The sequence below is a fragment of the Macaca mulatta genome, chromosome 14 (genome assembly GCF_049350105.2).
Source record: "Macaca mulatta isolate MMU2019108-1 chromosome 14, T2T-MMU8v2.0, whole genome shotgun sequence".
NCBI lineage: Eukaryota > Metazoa > Chordata > Mammalia > Primates > Cercopithecidae > Macaca > Macaca mulatta.
This window is the reverse complement of record NC_133419.1, coordinates 117,763,479-117,785,043: the sequence shown is the minus strand read 5'-3', so window position 1 is coordinate 117,785,043 and position 21,565 is coordinate 117,763,479. Positions and strand designations below refer to the sequence as shown.

The window sequence follows — 21,565 nt, the reverse complement described above, 5'->3', positions numbered from 1 at the left end:
GGATCTTTCTTTCCCACAGAGTTCCTATAGACTTCTCACAAAGCACTTGCATTCTGCAGAAAGTTTGGGAGTGCACATAAGTTGTTAAGCAGATTGTTACCTAGCCATTATATAAGTGTTTTAGTATTTTTCATATACATGCTTTAAATTTTATTTAAAAAAGGCACTGTCATAATTTTTTTTTAACAGACCACAGACACTACTATACTCTAACGTTTGGAAAGACAACTGGCTTTGGAGATCGGCAGCCTTGGAATTACGTCTCAGCTTCACCGCTTACTGACTATAGGAGCCAATCATCAGATAGATAAAGTAAGTTGACCATCTATAAAGTGGGGATAATAACTACTTTATGAAGTTTGAGAGTAAGAATGTTTTCACTGGACATGCAGAGTTGCATCACAAACACAAATATATCCACATTCCACAGATTGAACTATGCATGTTTAGTAAACCAAATCAAAACATTTAAAACCATAACTTTCTTTTAACTCTGAAGTTAATCCATTTTCACAGCCCTAATTCTATTCTCAATCATTCCTAATCTTTTGAAAGTGATTTGGAAACCAGTATGTTATTGTTTACCTGCTTTTGGAATTTAGAGGGAGGATGTACCAGGCTCTAATCTAGGTCCCTTTACATATTTATGAGTTCATTCTCCTAACAACCTCATTAGGTAGGAGTGATTTTCCAGAGAAGATAACAGACCTGGCTCTTAAATGTGCCAAGTGAATGAAATTATTTTTTAAATAAAAATAAATGGAAATAACTTCATCCTTAATTTTTTTTTTTTAAGTGAAGTTTCACTCTTATTGCCCAGGTTGGAGTGCAATGGCACAATCTCAGCTCACTGCAACCTCCACCTCCCCAGTTCAAGAAATTCTCCTGCCTCAGCCTCTTGAGTAGCTGGAATTACAGGCATGTACCATCACGCGTGGCTAATTTTTTGTATTTTTAGTAGAGACGGGGGTTTCACCATGTTTGCCAGGCTGGTCTTGAACTCCTGACCTCAGGTGATCCACCCGCCTCGGCCTCCCAAAGTACTGGGATTACAGGTGTGAGCCACCATGCCTGGTCAAAAAAAATTTTTTTAAGACAAGTGTGGTGGTGTATGCCTATAGTCCCAGCTACTCAGGAGGCTGAGGTGGGAAGATAGCTTGAGTTCAGGAGTTGGAGGCTTCAGGGAGCTATGACTGCGCTAATGCACTCTAGCCTGGGCAACAGGGCAAGACTCCATCTCAAAAAAAAAAAAAAAAAAAAAAGGCAGGGGCGGTGGCTCATGCCTGTAATCCTAGCACTTTGGGAGGCCAAGGTGGGTGGATCATTTGGGGTCAGGAGTTTGAGACCAGCCTGGCTAACATAGTGAAAACCACACCTGTCTTTACTAAAAATACAAAAATTAGCTGGGTGTGGTGGCGCACGCCTATGATCCCAGCTACTCAGGAGGCTGAGGCAGGAGAATCACTTGAACTCCGGAGGTGGAGGTGGAAGTGAGCTGAGATCACGTCACTGCACTCCAGCCTGGGTGACAGAGCCAGATTCTGTCTCAAAACACACACACACACACACACACACACACACACACACACAGAGCGCATGGACTGTTACTTAAGCCTAAAACACAATTGTAAGCCTACCCCACTGTACTTTCTTTCTTTTCTTTTTTTTTTTTGTGAGGCGGAGTCTTACTCTGTCGCCCAGGCTGGAGTGCAGTGGCGCCATCTCGGCTCACTGCAGCCTCCGCCTTCCGGGGGTCAAGCTATTCTTCTACCTCAGCCTCCTGAGTAGCTGGGATTACAGGCGCCCGCCACCACACCCGGCTAATTTTTATATTTTTAGTACAGATGGGGTTTCACCATATTCGTCAGGCTGATCTCGAACTCCTGACCTCGTGATCCACCCGCCTCGGTTTCCCAAAGTGCTGGGTTTACAGGCGTGAGCCATTGTGCCCGGCCCCCACTGTACTTTGTTTTCGGCCATAAAGAAATCTAGCTTCCTGGAGCCAGCTTTCTGGCTCCTATACGGGTTGGTGGTTTTCAATGGCCTACAGTTTAAGTAGAAAGGACTAGAAAGCCTTAGCAGAAAAGGGTGCATTCGTTATGCATTATGTAGTTTAGGACTTCAACCAGAAGGTGTCTCTGCAGCCAAGGGATCGGAATCTGTCCTCAAGAAACAGAAGATTGGATTTTCTAGTTTGAGAAAAATTGTGGCAGGAATGAAGCAAACAAAGGTAGGTCAGCTACCTACAGAAACCAATCCCAATAGTATAAATTGTTCTTAGCCAATAGCTGAAAAGGCTGGTAGAAAACTTAAGCAAAACCCACTTTTTTTTTTTTTTTTTTTTTTTTGCGACAGAGTTTCACTTTGTGGCCCAGGCTGGAGTGCAGTAGTGGATGGCTCACAGCAGCTTTGACCTCCAGGACTCAAGTAATTCTCTCACGTCAGCCACCCAAGTAGCTGGGCCACAGGCATGCACCACCATGCCTGGCTAATTTTTTTTTTTTTTCTTTTTTTTTGAGACGGAGTCTCATTCTGTCGCCCAGGCTGGAGTGCAGTGGCGCAATCTCAGCTCACTGCAACTTCCACCTCCTGGGTTCAAGCGATTCTCCTGCCTCAGCCTCCCAAGTACCTGGGATTACAGGTGTGTGGCACTATGCCCAGCTAATTTTTTGTATTTTTAATAGGGATGGGGTTTCACCGTGTTAGCCAGGATGGTCTTGATCTTCTGACCTCACGATCTGCCTGCCGCGGGCTCCCAAAGTGCTGGGATTACAGGCATGAGCCACCTTGCCCAGCCTCCTGGCTAATTTTTTTTTTTTTTTTTTTGAGACGGAGTCTCGCTCTGTCACCCAGGCTGGAGTGCAGTGGCGTGATCTCTGCTCACTGCAAGCTCTGCCTCCCAGGTTCACGCCATTCTCTTGCCTCAGCCTCCCAAGTAGCTGGGACTACAGGTGCCCGCCACCAGGCCCAGCTAATTTTTTGTATTTTTAGTAGAGATGGGGTTTCACCGTGTTAGCCAGAATGGTCTCGATCTCCTGACCTCGTGATCCACCCGCCTCGGCCTCCCAAAGTGCTGGGATTACAGGTGTGAGCCACCGTGCCTGGCCCCTCCTGGCTAATTTTTAAATTTTTTTGTAGAGATGGGGTTTCGCTATGCTGCCTAGGCTGGTCTTGAACTCCTGGACTCATGCTGTCCTCTCACCTTGGTCTCACGGAGTGTTGGGATTACAGGAGTGAGCCACTGTGCCTGGCTCAAAACTAACCCTTAATGCAAGGAAGCTGCTTTAAAAGCAGAGCATCTGTCCTGCCACCTAAAACACACAAGGCTGTGTGATGATGAGCTTTGAAAACTGAGAGGCAGCTCCCAAGGCAGGTGCTGCAGAAGAGATGGCTCTTCGGTGAGAAGAGATGTGAAGATGAAGGGAAAAGAAGAAAAATGCAGGCCGGGCGCGGTGGCTCAAGCCTGTAATCCCAGCACTTTGGGAGGCCGAGACGGGCGGATCACGAGGTCGGGAGATCGAGACCATCCTGTCTAACACGGTGAAACCCCGTCTCTACTAAAAATACAAAAAAGTAGCCGGGCGTAGTGGCGGGCACCTATAGTCCCAGCTACTCGGGAGGCTGAGGCAGGAGAATGGCGAGAACCCGGGAGGCAGAGCTTGCAGTGAGCCGAGATCGCGCCACCGCACTGCAGCCTGGGTGACTGAGCAAGACTCCGTCTCAAAAAAAAAAAAAAAAAAAAAAGAAGAAAAATGCAGTTTTGTAAGTGTAGAGCTAGGGAAATAAGGAAAACTTTCACCCTAGGTAGGCCTTTGAAGAATGCCTTCATTTTCTGTGAAACATGGTAACTTTCTGGAATCTTAGGTACACCTTGATATTCAAGGGAAAGAAAAGGATCCAAATACACCAATATCTTAATCATTATTTGTTGAGTATCATACTTTTTATTTAGGAGAAAGAAGTAAATTATAAGACAAAAATTAGTAGTATAAATATTAGAGAGTTGATTACAGGGTAACAAGGGATCCTCCACCTTAAGGGAGGACACTTTTATTAAAAATGTTGTCCTGGCCTGGTGTGGTGGCTCACACCTGTAATCCCAGCTCTTTAGGAGGCCTAGGTGGGTGGATCACCTGAGGTCAGGAGTTCCAGACCAGCCTGGCCAACATAGTGAAACTCTGTCTCTACTAAAAATACAAAAATCTGCCGGGCGTGGTGATGGGCGCCTGTAATCCCAGCTACTTGGGAGGCTGAGGCAGGAGAATTGCTTGAACCCAGGAGGCGGAGGTTGCAGTGAACCAAGAACGTACCACTGTACTCCAGCCTGGGTGACAGAGCGTGACTCCATCTCAAAAAGAAAAAAAAAAAAAGTTGTCCTACATGATTTTTTTTTCTTTACTAAATGTATTTTGCCATTGATTTTTTTTTTTTTAATAAAACCAAAGGTATATTTGCCTAAGGGAAGACATTGATCTCAAGTAATAATACAGTCACATCTAAGGTTGAAGAAGACCTTTCAAAAATTATACTTGGTCAGTTCAGTGGCTCACACCTGTAATCACAACACTTTGTGAAGCTGAGGCAGGAGGATTATTTGAGACCAATAATTTGAGACTGGCCTGGGCAACATGGCAAGACCCTGTCTGTACAAAAAAATTAAAAGATTAGCCAGGCATGGTGGTGTACACATGTAGTCCCAGCTACTTGGGAGACTGAGGCAGGAGGATCACTTGAGCCCAAGAAGTTGAGGCTGCAGTGACCTATGATAGTGCCACTGCACTCCAGCCTGAAGATGTTTTGGATTATTCAAAGGGTAATTAATAATAATCTAAAAATGTTTCGACCATATCCTAGAACACATGCAAAGTAATAAGGGCAATTTTTATGTTTTGTGTCACAGCTTGAATGGTTACATTAAAAAGAACAATGTGGGCAGACTGAACAGAAAGTTGTTGACTGAAAGCTTAGTTAGCTTCTCTTATACCACCTCCCTGAGATATTTTCTAGCAGGAGACTGAGTAGTTACCCTTGGCTGCTCAGACTTGCTTGGGATGCCCTGGGGAAATTGGGATGTGACCAGGTGGATCTGGGATAGAGGAGGAAAAAAGGCAAAAGCCACACAGCTGAGGTGGTGATGCAGAACGCAGTCTTTTATTATTATTATTATTTGTGACAGAGTCTTGCTCGGTCACCCAGGCTGGAGTGCAGTGGCACGATCTCGGCTCATTGCAACCTCTGCCTCCGGGGTTTAAGCCATTCTCCTGCCTCAGCCTCCTGAGTAACTGGGACTACAGGTGCCCGCCACCATGCCTGGCTAATTTTTATATTTTTAGTAGAGGCAGGGTTTCACCGTATTGGCCAGGCTGGTCTCGAACTCCTGACCTCAAATGATCTACCCACCTCAGCCTCCCAAGGTGCTAGGATTACAGGCATGAGCCACCACGTCCATCCAGAACACAGTCTTAACAGAGAGAATGTGTGCATTCAGCTCACCCAGAGAACCAGGGCATTTGGAGTGTTCAATGTGTGTCCAACAGTGCCTTGATTCCTATGTGATGGCAGAATGTATAACCAGTGAGTAATTTCCTCGTTTGGGGAATTCGTAGCATGTAAATATACTACGATGCTGTCTTTGGGCATACAGAATTTCTTTTTTTTTTTTTTTTTTTTTTTTGAGACGGAGTCTCGCTCTGTCGCCCAGGCTAGAGTGCAGTGGCCGGATCTCAGCTCACTGCAAGCTCCGCCTCCCGGGTTCACGCCATTCTCCTGCCTCAGCCTCCCGAGTAGCTGGGACTACAGGCGTCCGCCACATCGCCCGGCTAGTTTTTTGTATTTTTTAGTAGAGACGGGGTTTCACCATGTTAGCCAGGATGGTCTCGATCTCCTGACCTCGCGATCCACCCGTCTCGGCCTCCCAAAGTGCTGGGATTACAGGCTTGAGCCACCGCGCCCGGCCGGGCATACAGAATTTCTGAATGATGTTTCTGTGTCAACAATACATGTATAAATTCAGCTTTTTTTTTTTTTTTTTTTTTTTCGGGTAGTAATGAGTTAGACCAATAAAAAGTACAAAGCCTGGCTTTCTTCAAGTCCTCATGGCTCCCAGAGTCTAAGGAGCAACATTGTGAGGCTGCAATTTTCTTTCAGGTTGCAGGTAAACTGCTTTGCAGGCAGCCTAGGTGTTCTTTGTATCTCACTGTTTGTATCACTCTCAGGTCAGACCTTAGGTCCTCAGACATTCTGTATCACTTCTAAAAGTTTCCAGGTTCCTGTCACTGTCATCCAGAATAACTTGGTCTGCCCTTTTCAAATTCTGGAAACAGAACACAATGACATTACATAGGAAAATGTCTCCTTTTCCTCTTTGAATCTATTTTTTGCTTTTTCAGAAGCTCTCTGCCTTTGTCTTGCACTACAGGGGCTCTGAGAATTCCACCCCCAAGCCACTCCTCTGAGTCTTCTTCAGGACAGGAACACAACACTTACAGGCCTGTATTTTGTTTTTTGTGAGAGGAGTTTTCACTGTGTTGCCCAGGCTGGAGTGCAATGGCACGATCTCGGTTCACTGTAACCTTTGCCTCCCGGGTTCAAGCAATTCTTGTGCCTCAGCCTCCCAAATAGCTGGGATTACAGGCATACACCACCAAGTCTGGCGATTTTTAAAAGATTTTTAGTAGATACGGGGTTTTGCCATGTTGGCCAGGGTGGTCTCAAACTCCTGGCCTCAAGTGATCCGCTCACCTCATCCTCCTAAAGTCCTGGGATTACAGATGTGAGCCCCTGTGCCTGGCCAGGCCTGTATTCTTTTTTTATCTTTCTTTCTTTTTTTTTTTTTGAGACAGAGTCTCGCTCTGTTGCCAGGCTGGAGTGCAGTGGCACGATCTCGACTCACTGCAACCTCTGCCTCCTGGGTTCAAGCAATTCTCCTGCCTCGGCCTCTCGAGTAGCTGGGATTATAGGCACGCGCCACCAAGCCCAGCTAATTTTTTTTTTTTTTTTTTTTGTATTTTTAGTAGAGATGGGGTTTCACTATGTTGGCCAGGATGGTCTCGTTCTCTTGATCTTGTGATCCGCCCGCCTCAGCCTCCCAAGGTGCTGGGATTACAGGCGTGAGTCACCGTGCCCGGCCTCAGGCCTGTATTCTTAAGGGCCAGAAACACTTCTACACAATAAGCCATGATTCTCTTCTTGGTGCCATTTACAAGTGAAGCCATCGCAGGCACTTCATTCAGTCTTACTATCTTGTTGTCTTTATTCATATGCTTCTGCTGCCTGCTCTGTCCTGCTTTCAAGACCTCTCAAAATACTCTTCTTCCCTGGGTCTAAACTGAGCTCAGTCACCCTGGACTTAATGGAGAGACCACTTTTCCTACTGGCTCCTACCTTGACAGGGATTATAATACAATGGGGAAGACCCTAGGTTCCAGAGGTAGGTTGCCTGGGTTTTAATCCCAGTTCTATCACTTTCTAGCTCTATGACTTTGGCCAATTCCCTTAATCCCTATGTGCCTCATTTTCCTTATCTGCAAAATAGAGACATAATACAAACCATCTAATTAAGTTGTTGTGAAGATTAGGTGAGTTCACTTAGGTACAATGTTTAGCATAATGTGTGGCAGATTGTTATAATCATTTACCTCAGAACCGAACGCAGTTCTTGGTACTCAATAAATCCTTATTAAACGTAAACATCTAAACTATTTTCCTTTTTGCCCGATGATCTCCTTTGATCACTCCCTTCTCTAATTTTCTGTATTCTTTGCGCCAAAGAGGACTACTCTTCAAGATCTCCAGCAAGTCTCTACCAAAGTCTCAATCAGAAGCACCATCTAGTGACCTCAATCTATACAGGAAAGGAGCATAAGTGACATAACACACAGCACACAGCATATGTTCTGGTCATTATTGAGAGTCATCTGCTGCTTCTCTTTGGAAATTAGAACAATGCTCCATTTTCTAGGTCCTCCTCAGAGTTGTTTTTATTTTTGATACTCTTGAGAGAGCAGCAAAAGTTGTGATATTTGATGTTCGAATTATCTCCATTAGTGAAGGACACTCTGTGATCATACAGTCACCAGTAAGCATGGTTTCAGTGCCGCTCCTGCAGCTTCCATAGTGAAAGATTTTTTCTTTACTTTACCAGCCAGCTAAGGTTTCTGTTGAGACGCCCAGGGAGATGGTAAAACTGCAGCTGTAGCCGGGCATGGTGGCTCACACCTGTAATCCCAGCACTTTGGGAGGCCGAGGCGAGTGGATCAGGTAGATCAGTCTTGAACTGGTCAGGAGATCGAGACCAGACTGGCCAACATAGTGAAACCCCGTCTCTACTGAAAATACAAAAATTAGCCGGGCGTGGTGGTGTGCGCCTGCAGTGTCAGTTACTCAGAAGGCCGAGGCAGGAGAATGGCTTGAACCTGGGAGGCACAGGTTGTGGTGAGCTGAGATCACACCACTGCACTCCAGCCTGGGCGACAGAGCAAGACTCTGTCTCAAAAACAAAAAATAAACAGAAAAACCAAAAACTGCAGCCGTGCAGCCCAGCACCAACGTTATAGTCCCTGCTAGAGGTGGATGAGAGCCATGAAGTGATAGGAGAGACAGGTCACAACCCATCATTTATCCAGGATGGAATGAGCTCAATTGATGAAAGGGCTTAACCAATGCAAGAAGCCAAGGCCCACTTCATTCTTATCCTTATTTGCTAATAAGGGAGCCGATTAGTGTTAATTGTGTTGGCAATTTGGAACAGCTACCAGGGAATTGATCCAAGACCATTGTGGGATGACCCCTCTGTCCCATCTTAAGTCCCAGCCATTACTCATGGTTGGATAGGGAATTGGAGCACCAGGAAGTGCTCTTTGGTCAGCGAGTAAACATGAGTTCTCCTTCCACATATTTACAGTGCCCTGGGTGTCAGTTTTTAATACTGTGCATGCAGTGACCTGACAATACAGTTCTACCATTGAGAGAGACATAGATATAGATGGATCAGGACTAGTACGAAGGAATACATTTTAACATTGGAATATTCACAAGCTTCCCTTCTTTCCATCCAACCCGCCAAAGACTATTTTGTTGACAGTCTGATTTCCTACCTGCTACCCTCACCTAAAGCAGCTAAGTTAATCTATTTAATAAAGGGAAGGGGAGGGAGAAGGAGGAAGCCTGGGAGCTATGAAGGCTGCCAGGTAATAGACAAGGGAAGAAAAAGAGATATGAAACTGCTGGAGTTATTAACTTGATGACCCTTAATGTCCTCGGAGAGTCACTAGGAGGGATGGAATTTTTATTATTTACTTATTTATTTTGCTTAACCGACTGTTCTTTAAACAGGACGTGGTTCATTGGACAATGTGCACCACTGCTTCATCAGGGTTATACAAGCAACAGAAATAGTATGTAGGCACTCTGACAGACATCCCTGTAGAATTGTTCAGAGATGGGGGTGGTAGGAAGGAAAATGACGTACCTTCTTTGGCTGTCACCCACCCAATGACTGGAATGCCTGTTTGGACTGGCTTGTCCGCCCTTGAACACGCAAATCCTAGTTTCCCCATTCTCCTATATTCGGTGACAATTAGGTTGACTGTGCAGGGTGAGCTGGATTTTGTAAGAGGAAGGAATTTTACCGAAGAATTCCCCTGCGTTGTTACCAACTTGGTGACAGTTGCCTAAAGAGTGTAGCTATTCCTGCCTTTGTGGCCTCAAGGGCTAAAGTGGGACAACGCTGGTATTTCTGGTGATGAGGAAACACTTTTTTTTTTGTTAAGGGAGGTTGGGTGATCGTTGAACTGGGACAGAGGTCACAGTAGAGGTCACATTGGCGATTCGAGCGGGGGTGGGGGATTGGCTTTGGGTCGGGCATCCTGCGCCCCCGACTCGGGAAAGGCGGCGGAGGCTTCCAGGTTGGGGGCTCACCGGAGGTTCCCACCGTCAGCTCCCGGAGGGGGGCACCCGGGAGCCAGCGCCTCAGGAACCGGGGCCCACGCGGGAAGGTCGAGCCCGCCGGTGAGGTCACGGTTGCCATGGCTCCGGGCAGTGACGCGCGTCGGCACGTGACCCGTGGTTGCCATGGCGCCGGGCGCCGGGCGGCGAAGGCGCCCCGCCTCCCCGAGTGACGTCCGCGGCCCCCCCCTTTCCCGCCCCCCCTTGCCCCCTCCCCCGAGCCGGCTCCCCGCGGCCCCGGAGGTTTCACTGCACAACAAGATGGCGGCGGCGGCGGCGAGCGGAGCTGGCGGGGCTGCCGGGGCCGGGACGGGGGTAGCCGGGACCGCTGGCCGCCTGCTGCCTCCGCCCGCGCCGGGGTCCCCAGCCGCCCCCGCTGCCGTGTCCCCAGCGGCCGGCCCGCCGCGTCCCCCAGCCCCGGCCTCCCGCGGACCCATGCCTGCCCGCATCGGCTACTACGAGATCGACCGCACCATCGGCAAGGGCAACTTCGCGGTGGTCAAGCGGGCCACGCACCTCGTCACCAAGGCCAAGGTACCGGCGCAGGGGCCGGGCGGCCCTCGGAGCGTGGCGGGGCCGGGAGAGGTCCGCGCCCCCAGCCGGGGGTCGGGGCCGCGAGCGCGGCGCGTGGTGGGAGCGTTGGGGGCCGGGAGGCGGGAGGGGGCCGGCCGCCGCGGGGCGGGCGCGGAGCTAGGGACACCTGGGACTCGAGGCGGCGGAACTCCACGCAGGGGGCCGGGGGCACAGAGCACCGACCCTGGGAGCCCAGGAGCCGGGCGCGGGGAGGGGTCCTTGGGGCTGAGGGCAGGGGGTAAAGGGGATGATTGGAAAGAAGGGGTCGGAACTCCCCGAGGGCCGGGAGACTGTAAACCCAGAAGACTCTGGAAACAGCAGTTAGGAAATCATAAGGGAATGAGGGCAGGGGCATTTGAAATGTGGACCTGGAGGATGGGGGAAAACAAGGGTGAAGTGGCAGACCCGGGCTTGTAAGGGGACCTAGGACGGCTGGGGCACGGACTGGGGATGTGCACGCCTGCAGGGCGCTGGGAGGTCCCAGGATCCTGGTGCCTTAAGACAGAGATAGGAATCCGCTTTTGATCATCTAAGACTGATAGATGGTGCGAAGGGAATCCCGAGGAGACACGATTAGTGGAGGAGGCAAATGGGGAAATAAGGGGGAAATTGCTTTGCTTGTCCACAGGAAGGGGCCCAGGGAATGGGGGAGTGAGGTGGGGGTGGGGGGTGTCCCAGGTTTATGATGGCACTAGGTAATCAGGGGTTAAACAATTTGGGAGAGCTGATTGCTGGTTATTTTTAGTTGTTAGAGGGTCGGGAATTGTGGGCTTTGTAGAACCCAGGGTGGGCTTTCACTGGTCGGGGGGAGGCTTGTGAACCCAGACACCGGGAGATTACACGCATCGAGCCCTTAGTTCTCAAAGGGATTTGAGGCGCTATGGGAGTGAAATTGGCCAAGGTCAATTAGGAAGCTATATATGTATGCATGTAAAATTCTTTCTTTGAGGAAATATGGTAGCACTTTCATGTAGCCTTCGTTGGGAGGATTGGAATCTAAGACATTTTGGTTTTGGTGGAACCCGCAAAGCCCATTTTTACTCTAAAATTTTCTTTGCTCAATATCTTACTTGAATGAATACTTTTAATGTAGTCATTCATTATGTTTAAAACTGCAGCTTGTGTTTTCCCTCAACCTGAGGAATGAAGAACCCTTACAGCTGCTGCCGCCTCCTACCAAAGCCACATCAATTCTCCTCACCTCCTCAGCCTAGCCTCTGGTTGTCATGACCTACCTTGTTTTTGCTTTTATGGCAGTGGCTTGTTTTCTGAAGCCAGTGACTTATCTAGGCCTTCTCTCCTGATCACTTGCAACCTGAAGTTCCTTCCCCACCATCTTTCTGCCTGAGACTGCAAGGGGCCCTTCCTACCAGGGTGTCAGGGTGGGTGGCTGTGGCGAATTGATTGGTCAGTTTCACTTCCTCTGGAGGGCCCTCTTCAGCCTTTTTGTCCGTTTTTATCACAGGGCCTCAAGTCTGCAGGTCAGAGCTGAATGAGATACCAAAGTCCAGGGCTCCCTCAGACCCTGAGGGGAAGTCAGGGGAAGTCGATTGAGCCAAGACTTTGGCGTGCTCCTCACTTGCCATCCTGGCCCCTCACCGTGTTTCCAGTCTAGTTTACTATTAGCCAAGGCAAACTTATATTTACAAACAATATGCCTTGTTCCTTGTTTTGCTGTTTCCTTTTTTTCTCCCTATTTTCTGTGTAATCACTTTGTGCTCCTGTGGGTATTTTGCTCTGACCTCTGGGGGATAGTCTCCATGAACTTAATTGGTTGCTTGGTTTATGGTTTCACGATTTAAAGAATTTTGAATCTTCCAGCCCTTGGATACACCAAAATATTGATAAAATCTGTTACAGACAGGGTTGAATGTTTTTGTAAATGTAATTGCAAACAGTTGATTCTTGGCTTTAATATAAAAGAGACATTTCTATCTTCAGTAGTCAGCAAAGCCAGTGCCTAATTATGGCTGGTCTGCCCGCTTTCTAATTTTCATGTGTGTGTATGTGTGCGTGCGTCTGTTTTTCATAGTTTTTCTCTGAGACCTTGGTATCCTTTAGGACTGCAACATTTTAAATATTGGCTTGTTTACAAACGGGTGTCACTGTTTATGTTGGTTTTTATCTTTGATCATTTGTGGTATGCAGTTATGCAATTCCTATGTATGGAAATATTCAAAGTCTTGAATGAGACTGAAATGGCTTGGACAATGAGTTGCATGTGTGAAGGAGCCACACCAGCATTCATTTGTGTTTCTGTAGCAGTGTGCAATTTCCTAGTTACAGTTACAAGTGCTATATCTTTTGCTGCTTAAATTATTCTGACTACATGAGTGAAGCTTAATTCACAAGGAGTTGTCATGTGCTCTGGGTGAACCAGGAGCATAGTTTGGCCTGCTCCATGCTTCTCTGAATCCACTTTGGAAGGGGTTCTCAAATGCTGACAGCTTAGATGTGCCTAACAGCTGTTGACATACAGTATGATGGCCTATTAAGGTTATGGTTTGGTTATATAACCGTGGGGAAGGTGCATAGGTACTAGAAGTTGCCAAAGCTGCTGCTTCAGTTAACTCAGGTTGGTTTTTTTTCTCCCCATGCACTGCAGCCTTTATCTTACTTCTGCAGAGGGGTCCTTTGGAAATACAGAGTTATTTTTTTCCCCCATCTGTTTCCAGAATGTATCATTTGTTGTTTTGTCTTTTAGAGGTGTGTGATTTTTTTTTTTTCCCCTTGTGGGAAATGGTCTGGGTTTTCTTATAACCATATGTAACAGTCAGACAGGTAATTCAGATGATGCTTGTGTTGGCTGAAGGAGGTTAGGTAATAGGTATTTTCTGAACATCAGAAATAGTTATGATCCCCCTCCCTTTTTTTTTTTTTTTTAAACACACATGACCCATTCCAAGGACTAAGAGACTAAAGTAAACCTCATTTATTGAGTAGGATACTGCACTCCATCCAGTGCTATGTGGTTAAGCTGGCCCTTTCCCAAATTCTGTTAATTCTCAAACCTTCTAGAGTGGGATCCTGGGATGAATAAAATCAGTAGAGAAAAGTGAAGCTTTTCCTATTTGCTTGTTGGTTACTTTTGCAGCACGGCATTCATGAGCTCAGACTTCATATTGGCAGCACTGCAGTGCTTAGAGCGGCACTGCAGAACAGTTACCAGGAGAGAATGTTCAGCTGTGACATACTTTGGTTAGTAGCTCACCCTGGCTGTCTTTGTCCTACCTGCTTTGATTTCCTTTTTTTGGAAGAGCCTTACTTAGCTTGAGGTTCTCTGGCTCTGTTTTTTTTGGTAGGAAACTATAAAGTATTATAGATATTTTTAAAAAAGAATGTTTTCTGCTCTCAAATTGCTGGTAGTCTGTTGCCTGTGCCTAATTATACCTTCACTAGTTGGACGATTGGGACCAAAGAGTAGATAGATTTTGTATGCATTTTTTTCCTTTTTAAAAATATTGGGGAAGGGTCTTACTCTGTCACCCAGGCTAGAGTGCAGTGACACTACACTGTCAGAGTTCACTGTAACCTCAAACTTCCAGGTTCAAGAGATCCTCCTGCCTCAGCTTCCTAAGTAGCTGGGACTACAGGCTTACACCACCACACCCGGTTAATTTTTAAATTTTTTTTGTAGAGATGAGGTCTCATTATGTTGCCCAGGCTGGTCTTGAACTTCTGGACTCAAGCGATCCTCCCGCTTCAGCCTCCCAAAGTGCTGGGTTTACAGGCATGAATCTGTAACTCAAATGCTTGGCCTGTATGCATTTTTTAAAGTATGCGTGACTATAAAAGCCTTTGGTCAAATACGTTTAAACTGTGTTTCAACAATTGTATATCACTTGCCTGTTACTGGTTCGTGCTAAGAGTTCCAGCTTTGGATAAAGCAATCTGAGTTTGAATCTTTTGCTGCTTAATAGTTGGGTATTCTTAGGCTGTGAGAAGTTATTTAACTTCTGTGTGCTTGGGTTTCCTCATCTGTAAAATGGGATGACAATAGTACTTACCTCGCAAGTTTAGGTGTTATGAAGATTAAAGAAGATAGTGTATGCAAAGCTCTTAGAGCAGCGTGGTGCCCTAATAGCATGACATAAATGTTACATCATCATCATCATTGTTATCAGGTGTTGTAGTAACATGATAATATTATGGACATAATAATAGTCCTCCTTTTTTTGCTTTTCACCCCTTGGTCACAGTTCATGAATGCATATGCCGTTAGTTTTGTGTAGGTAGATGCCATCCTGACGATACACTTTCATGGTAAAAAAAGTTTGCTACTATTTCAGGTGCCACTTTGAGATAGTTGGGTTTAATTCATATGGGGTACAGGCTGGCTAATCTCATGAAATCGGCATTTTAAAACAAATTTTCATTAAACTTTTTTTTTTTTTTAAATAGCAACGAGACTCATCTAATGAAAACTGTGACTAACACTGGCTTTTGCTTTGGGCTGCCTTGAATTTTCAGTGTGTTTTGTGTAACTAATTTTCGTTATGTTGATGAGGGAACAGAGTTGAGTGTAGTCTTTTCTCTAGAGGTTCACTTAAATTCGGTTTAAGTGAAAAGTTTAAGAAATGTTCCTGCAAGCTTAAGGACACATTTGTCCTTGCGTGCACAGGCAAAGGCCTTAGAAGGCCAAGGTCAGAATTCTTAACTTTAAATATTACACAGAGAAGACATTTTGCCCTATGACCCCATTCCAAATATTGACTAGCCAGGACACATCTGTGTGGTTTAGTGCAAACTCATTTCCATGAGGAAAACAAGTCAAAGTGGGCTAAAAGCATTATTTTCACCTCTAAAGAAGAGTTTAATGAAGCACATGAGATGATGCTTTCACCCATTAGAAAACTGAAAACAAGATTCATTGGTAAATAGGAGAGAATTATGTCAAAAAGAAATTGAAAGCAAAATTTACATTAGGTGCATTTGAGGAAGATAGCCCCATCCCTAGACAATCTAGAAGTGACTATTGAAAGATGACTATGTTCAGTTTGATACAGTGGTGATGGGGTTACTAAACATTTTTGAAATTTTGTAAAGAGCTAAGACTGATTGAGACTAGTCTCTCCAGAGTCAAAACACCAGTATTCCGCTTTCAGCATCAAAGATGTTTATTTTAACATTTTGACTTTGGTGCCAGCTCCCTAGAAAGTCATAGATCTCGCTCAAGCCAGAGGTGCCCAGACTAGTTATTCTGTGCCAGAAGTGCTGTTTTCATTTTTCAGGTTTCAATCTGGCTAATGTTTTCTAGTTCATTGCATAAAAGAGAATAAAATGGATGCTTTGAAAAGAAAAAGAAATGCTTTCTACTCACCAGAGCCACTGTAACTGCAAAACAACATCTAAGACATCTGCATAGAGATGGAACCTTTCCCTTAATCATTTATTCATTCAACACATTTATTGAATGCAAATTTTTTGTCAGGTTCCATTCTAGGGTCTGGAGTGTACCAATGAACAAGGGAGACAAAAGCATCTGCCTTTCTGGAGCTTTCTAGTAGAAGGAGACAGACAAGAGACATGTAAAAAAATTAAAAATTTCATGTAGGAATGAATACCAGGAAGAAAATAAATGGACTAGAGAATGCCTGGGGAGGGCTGCTGCCTCAGATAGAGTGATCAGGGAGGACCTTTCTTTCCAAGATGATATTTGAGCTGAAACCTGAGTGATGAGAAAAAGCCAACCTGGGAAGATTTGGAAGACAGAACGTTCCTTAAAGAAGGAATGGCATGTGCAAAGGCCATGGGGCAGAAGTGAGCTTGGTTTGTCCAAAGGTTAGACACAAGGTCATGATGCCATGGTACCTTAGCGAACAAGTGGAAGGATGGGGAAGGATGAGGCCAGATGTGTAGGAGGGGCCAGATCATCTGGGTCTTGTGGCCATTTTATGGAATTGGGTATGACATGGGGGTGACATCAGAGAGTATCAAATAGAACACTAATATCACCTAATTTATGTTTTTTTTTTTTTTGAGACGGAGTCTTGCTCTGTCGCCCAGGCTGGAGTGCCGTGGCCGGATCTCAGCTCACTGCAAGCTCCGCCTCCCGGGTTTACGCCATTCTCCTGCCTCAGCCTCCCGAGTAGCTGGGACTACAGGCTCCCGCCACCTCGCCCGGCTAGTTGTTTTTTTTGTATTTTTTAGTAGAGACGGGGTTTCACCGTGTTAGCCAGGATGGTCTCGATCTCCTGACCTCGTGATCCGCCCGTCTCGGCCTCCCAAAGTGCTGGGATTACAGGCTTGAGCCACCGTGCCTGGCCTAATTTATGTTTTTAAAACTTGACTGGATGTGGTGGCTCATGCCTGTAATTCCAGTGCTTTATGGGGATGAGGCAGGAGGATCACTTGAGGCCAGGAGTTCAAGATCAGCCTGGGCAACATAGTGAGATCCCATCTCTACAAACAATTTAAAAATTAGCTGGGTGTGGTGGTGCGCACCTGTAGGCTCAGCTACTTGGGAGGTGGAGGTGGGAGGATCCCTTGATCCTGGGAGTCTGAGGCTGCAGTGAAGTATGGTCACACCATTGTATCTCAGCCTAGGTAACAGAGTGAAACCCTGTCTCAGGAAAACAAAGCAAAACAAAAACAGCAACTCATATAGGTTATTTTATGGTTAAGAGCAAAAATACTTTTCTGATGCTTTTCTTGGCACAAGGGAGGAGTTCAGTTTTAACAACTTATATTCTTTCTCACTGTAAAAGAGTATCGACATAAATTGTACATAAATTAAGCATGATCAGCCAACAAGTATTTGTTGATTTATTGGGCATGAAAAAGACCTTAGAGAGGTTCTATTCTAGTTCTGTTTTTTCCAGAGTCTGGAAAGACAGACTTAACAGAATTTATAATCTCAGGTTTTGCCTGGGGTGGTGGCTCACGCCTGTAATCCCAGCACTTAGGGAGGCTGAGGCAGGTGGATCACCTGAGGCCAGGAGTTCGAGACCAGCCTGGCTAACATGGTGAAACCCTGTTTTTACCAAAAATACAAAAAATTAGCCAGGCGTGGTGGTGCGTGCCTGTAATCCCAGCTACTTGGGAGGCTGAGGCAGGAGAATCGCTTGAACCTGGGAGGTGGAGGTTGCAGTGAGCTGAGATTGAGCCATTGCACTCCAGCCTGGGCAACAGGAGTGAAACTCCGTCTCAAAAAAAAAAAAAAAATCTCAGGGTTTTAGGGACTTTGAAAGTCATTTAGACCAATTATCCATTAGATTCATGGCTCATCTCTCTCCTCACTCCCATTTTCCCGGAGTCTTATAGCTAGATAGTGGGGGAGCTGGAGTTAGAATCTAGGTATCACTATTCCTACTTAATTCTACTCTGACTTCTCTAATCACAGAAAACATTGCCCTTGCCCTCTGAGCACTCGCTCTTTTACTGGGTAAGCGAGATACACCTATACCAATTAAAGTCTAAGATATTTATCCTTTCTATAAGACAAACCAAAAGCAAGATGTCATGATGAGAGGAAACATTTCCGAGTAGAGAGGAAGAGTAAATATTCCAACCCTGTATTTCACCTGTCCTTTGGCATTATACCACTCTGTCACCTTTGCCAGTAACCTTGAGTACCCTATGAGTCCACTGCTTTGCCTGTAAATCTGCTGGTCAGATGCCCCTTGGCATGACTGAGATATGAAGAAAATAAAAAGGGAAAGAAGTAAACACAACATGCAAAGACCATAAAAGTAGTCTGGCTTATGTGGTTTTCTCATGTCATTATATCCAGCCAACTCCTAGGGAATATTGGTAATTACATATTTGTATTGCTGGGCTGGTCAGATCTACCTTTGAGGGTATGTTTCTTTGGTGGGCTCCTCACTTACTAAATCACAAACACTTTCCAGGGATGGTGACGTCTTACAACTCATTAAGAGAACTGGTCATCTAGATACATACCTTGATGACACAGGTGGGGGTCAAGAGAACCACTTATATTAAGGGTTCCTCTTTTTTTTTTTTTTTCATTATCCTAAGTAAACACAGGAAGGGATTCTTCTTAATATAGTTGTGGTTTCTGGTCTGTGGGCTATGGCTATTCTCCAGATGAATGACCTCACCTATCAGGTAGGTGAGTCCCTGGCTCCTCCTCATAGCGAGTAGCTTGGTCCCTTTCTGGGATAACAGTATAGTCATACAGTCCTGTGGATGACTGATAACATCAAGAGCATGAAAATTATATACATTCAAATGGGCTTTTATCCTAATCTAATAAAACACTGCTAAATAAATGGTGTAGGCAATGTCTTTGAGAAATCTCAACAGTCTTGAATGAATTAGCTTGAAAGGCTTCTTTTGGATCTGTTCAGAATAGAATTGCGGAAGCGAGTACAGAACTGTTGCATGAGCCATCACTAAGTTATGTTAGGAGCATATTTGTGTTTAGCAGGTGTGTGATCCGTGGTAGACAAGGAGCCTCTGGACACTGATGGTATTTTATCTCAGACAGGCTTTTCAAAGAGGCAGGAATCAGATTGTGAATACTTAGCCACATTTCCCAGAAGTTGAAACGGAAAGAGAAGCAGACTCATTGCCTGTTGAAGCTTGTCTGTGTGGGCTGAGCTCATTCAGTTGGATGCTTTCGGCCAGTTATTTTAAACTAAATTTAGGTTTTGATTGGGAAGTTCTGAAAAATTATCAAATTTCTGCCTAGTTTCAGCTCCAGCGCGTGTTTACCAGCAGTGTACTTTACTTTTCATAGCTTCCCCCAGACGAATTGAGTGTGAAAATGCAGGTTAGTTACCCACATTTCTTGAGATGGAATTTTTTGGAGAAGAAATTTTTTATTCCATCCATCCATCCATCCATCCATCCATCCATCCATCCATCCATCCGTCCATTAAACTTGCAAAATTATCAGAAATAGAAATGGATGATATATGGTCCAAAATTCAAAAGGTACAAAGGAGCATTCAGTGAAATGAAGTCTTCCTTCTACTCCAATACCTGAGTCACACAGTTTCTTACTGTTTTTTTTTTTGAGACGGAGTCTTGCTCTGTCGCCCAGGCTGGAGTGCAGTGGCATGATCTCGGCTCACTGCAAGCTCCGCCTCCCGGGTTCACGACTTTCTCCTGCCTCAGCCTCCTGAGTAGCTGGGACTACAGGTGCCCACTGCCACACCCGGCTAATTTTTTGTATTTTTGGTAGAAGGGTTTCACCGTGTTAGCCAGGATGATCTCGATGTCCTGGCCTGTGATCCGCCCGTCTCGGCCTCCCAAAGTGCTGGGATTACAGATGTGAGCCACCATGCCTGGCCAGTTTCTTACTCTTATAAACATTTATTAAGGGCATCTACGGATTAGTTCAAGTGCTAGATGCCATTTATTTTCTGACAGTGCTTTGACGTACTTGAAATTTCCAAGCATAATTTTACTTAAAAGTAAAAAAAGAAAATAGCTGGCCAGATGCAGTGGTTCATGCTGGTAATCCCAGCACTTTGGGAGGCTGAGGCAGGAGGATCACTTGAGCCCCAGAGTTGGAGACCAGCCTGGGCAACATAGTGAGACCTTATGTCTACAAATAATAATAATAAAAATAACCAGGGGTGTGGTGGTGCATGCCTGTGGTCCCAGCTACTCAGGAGGCTGAGGTGGGAGCATCACTTGAGCCCAGGAGATCAAGGTTTCAGTGAGCTATGATTGTGCCACTGAACTCATGAGCCTAGGCAACAGAGCCAGAGTGCTTCTCAAAAAAAAAAAAAAGGACAAAAGAAAAATACCTAACCTAACTTATACTGCTCTTTAGGATGGCACAGTGTGATAATCTAATGTAAACCCTGTGGGGGCAGGAATTTTAGTCTGTTATTCATTGCTGAATTCCTTATATTTAGTGCAATGTCTGCAGATATTCATTGAGTACATGAATATAAAGATTAAAAAGTAAGAGCTGAGTTTGTTTTTATATCCTTAACACATCTTTGACTTTTACTAGTGGAATTTCCTATCTTTAGTTAAGATGTTAAAGAAAAGTAATTTTCTACCTTTTTCTCACAAATCTCTGAGTAAGTAGATTTCGCAGCCTTTCTGGGCTAGTAATTGATTTTAGTTGTTTTTTTGTTTTTGTTTTTTTTTTTTTGAGATAGGGTCTCACTTTGTCACCTAATGCTGGAGTGCAGTGAAGTGATCATGGCTCACTGCAGCCTCCACCTCCTGGGTGGAGGTACATGCCACTACAGGTGCATGCCACCACGCCCAGCTAATTTTTAAAAATTTTATTTGTAGTAGAGATGGGGGTCTTGTATGTTGCTAGGCTGGTCTTGAACTCCTGGGCTCAAATGATCCTCCCTCTTTGGCTTCCCAAAGTGTTGGGATTACAGGTGTGAGCCATCGTGCCTGGCCAGTATCAATTTTGATGTGTGTGTACTTTACCGTAACATTGCTGTTATTTTTTGAATCTTTTTTATAATTTTCTTTCTAGTTTTTCACTTTACAAATTTTCTGTGATAACCATTGTTGTGCACAAGTCTTTGATGTATTTCTGATTTTTTTGCTCCAGATATATTGTTGAAAGGGAAATTACTGTGCCAAAGGGAACACATGCCTGTATATCACCTAATAATGTGTATCGCCACATTGCTTTCCAGAAAGACTGCACTAGAGTTAACCTCCTGAGCAGTGTATGAGCAGGCTTGGCTCACTGCAAGCCACACTGGCTCTCTTTATTTTATCTGTCTCCCCATCTACCTTTGTTGGCTTGGGGGTGTAGGGATTTTAAGTCTCTACTACACCTCTAAACCTAGTCCCATAGATGTAGTACAAGTCAGGAGAAGGTTACATCGGCTGTGTAATCTGTCTTTCCCTGTACCAAACCTGGAAGAGGAAGGAAAAGAATAAGTGTAAGTCTAACCCTTTTTTTTTTTTTTTTGAGACAGAGTCTCACTCTGTCGCCCAGGCTGGAGTGCAGTGGTGCGATCTCTGCTCACTGCAACCTCCACCTCCTGGGTTCAAGCGATTCTCTTGCCTCAGCCTCCCTAGTAGCTGGGATTACAGGCGCCCCCAGCCATACCCGGCTAATTTTTGTATTTTTAGTAGAGATGGGGTTTCA

The 21,565-nt window shown here is 45.4% G+C and overlaps 1 protein-coding gene across 9 annotated transcripts in view; it reads left to right on the top strand.

Moving 5' to 3' along the window:
• The window catches only part of SIK3 (SIK family kinase 3), a 299,785-nt gene that overhangs the window by 34,151 nt on the left and 244,069 nt on the right, over positions 1-21,565 (top strand). For 7 of the 9 annotated variants that reach the window (XR_013404311.1, XR_013404312.1, XM_077964364.1 and 4 more), the window contains exon 1: positions 10,187-10,479. Coding sequence is in view for 5 of the 9 variants with exons in the window: in XM_077964364.1 (XP_077820490.1) it covers positions 10,207-10,479 (273 nt within the window). In the remaining 4 variants the exon portion in view is untranslated. Of the gene's footprint in view, positions 1-189; positions 313-10,186; positions 10,480-21,565 lie in introns of those variants that run through there. The other 2 variants (XM_077964365.1, XM_028834008.2) reach the window with 1 other exon arrangement.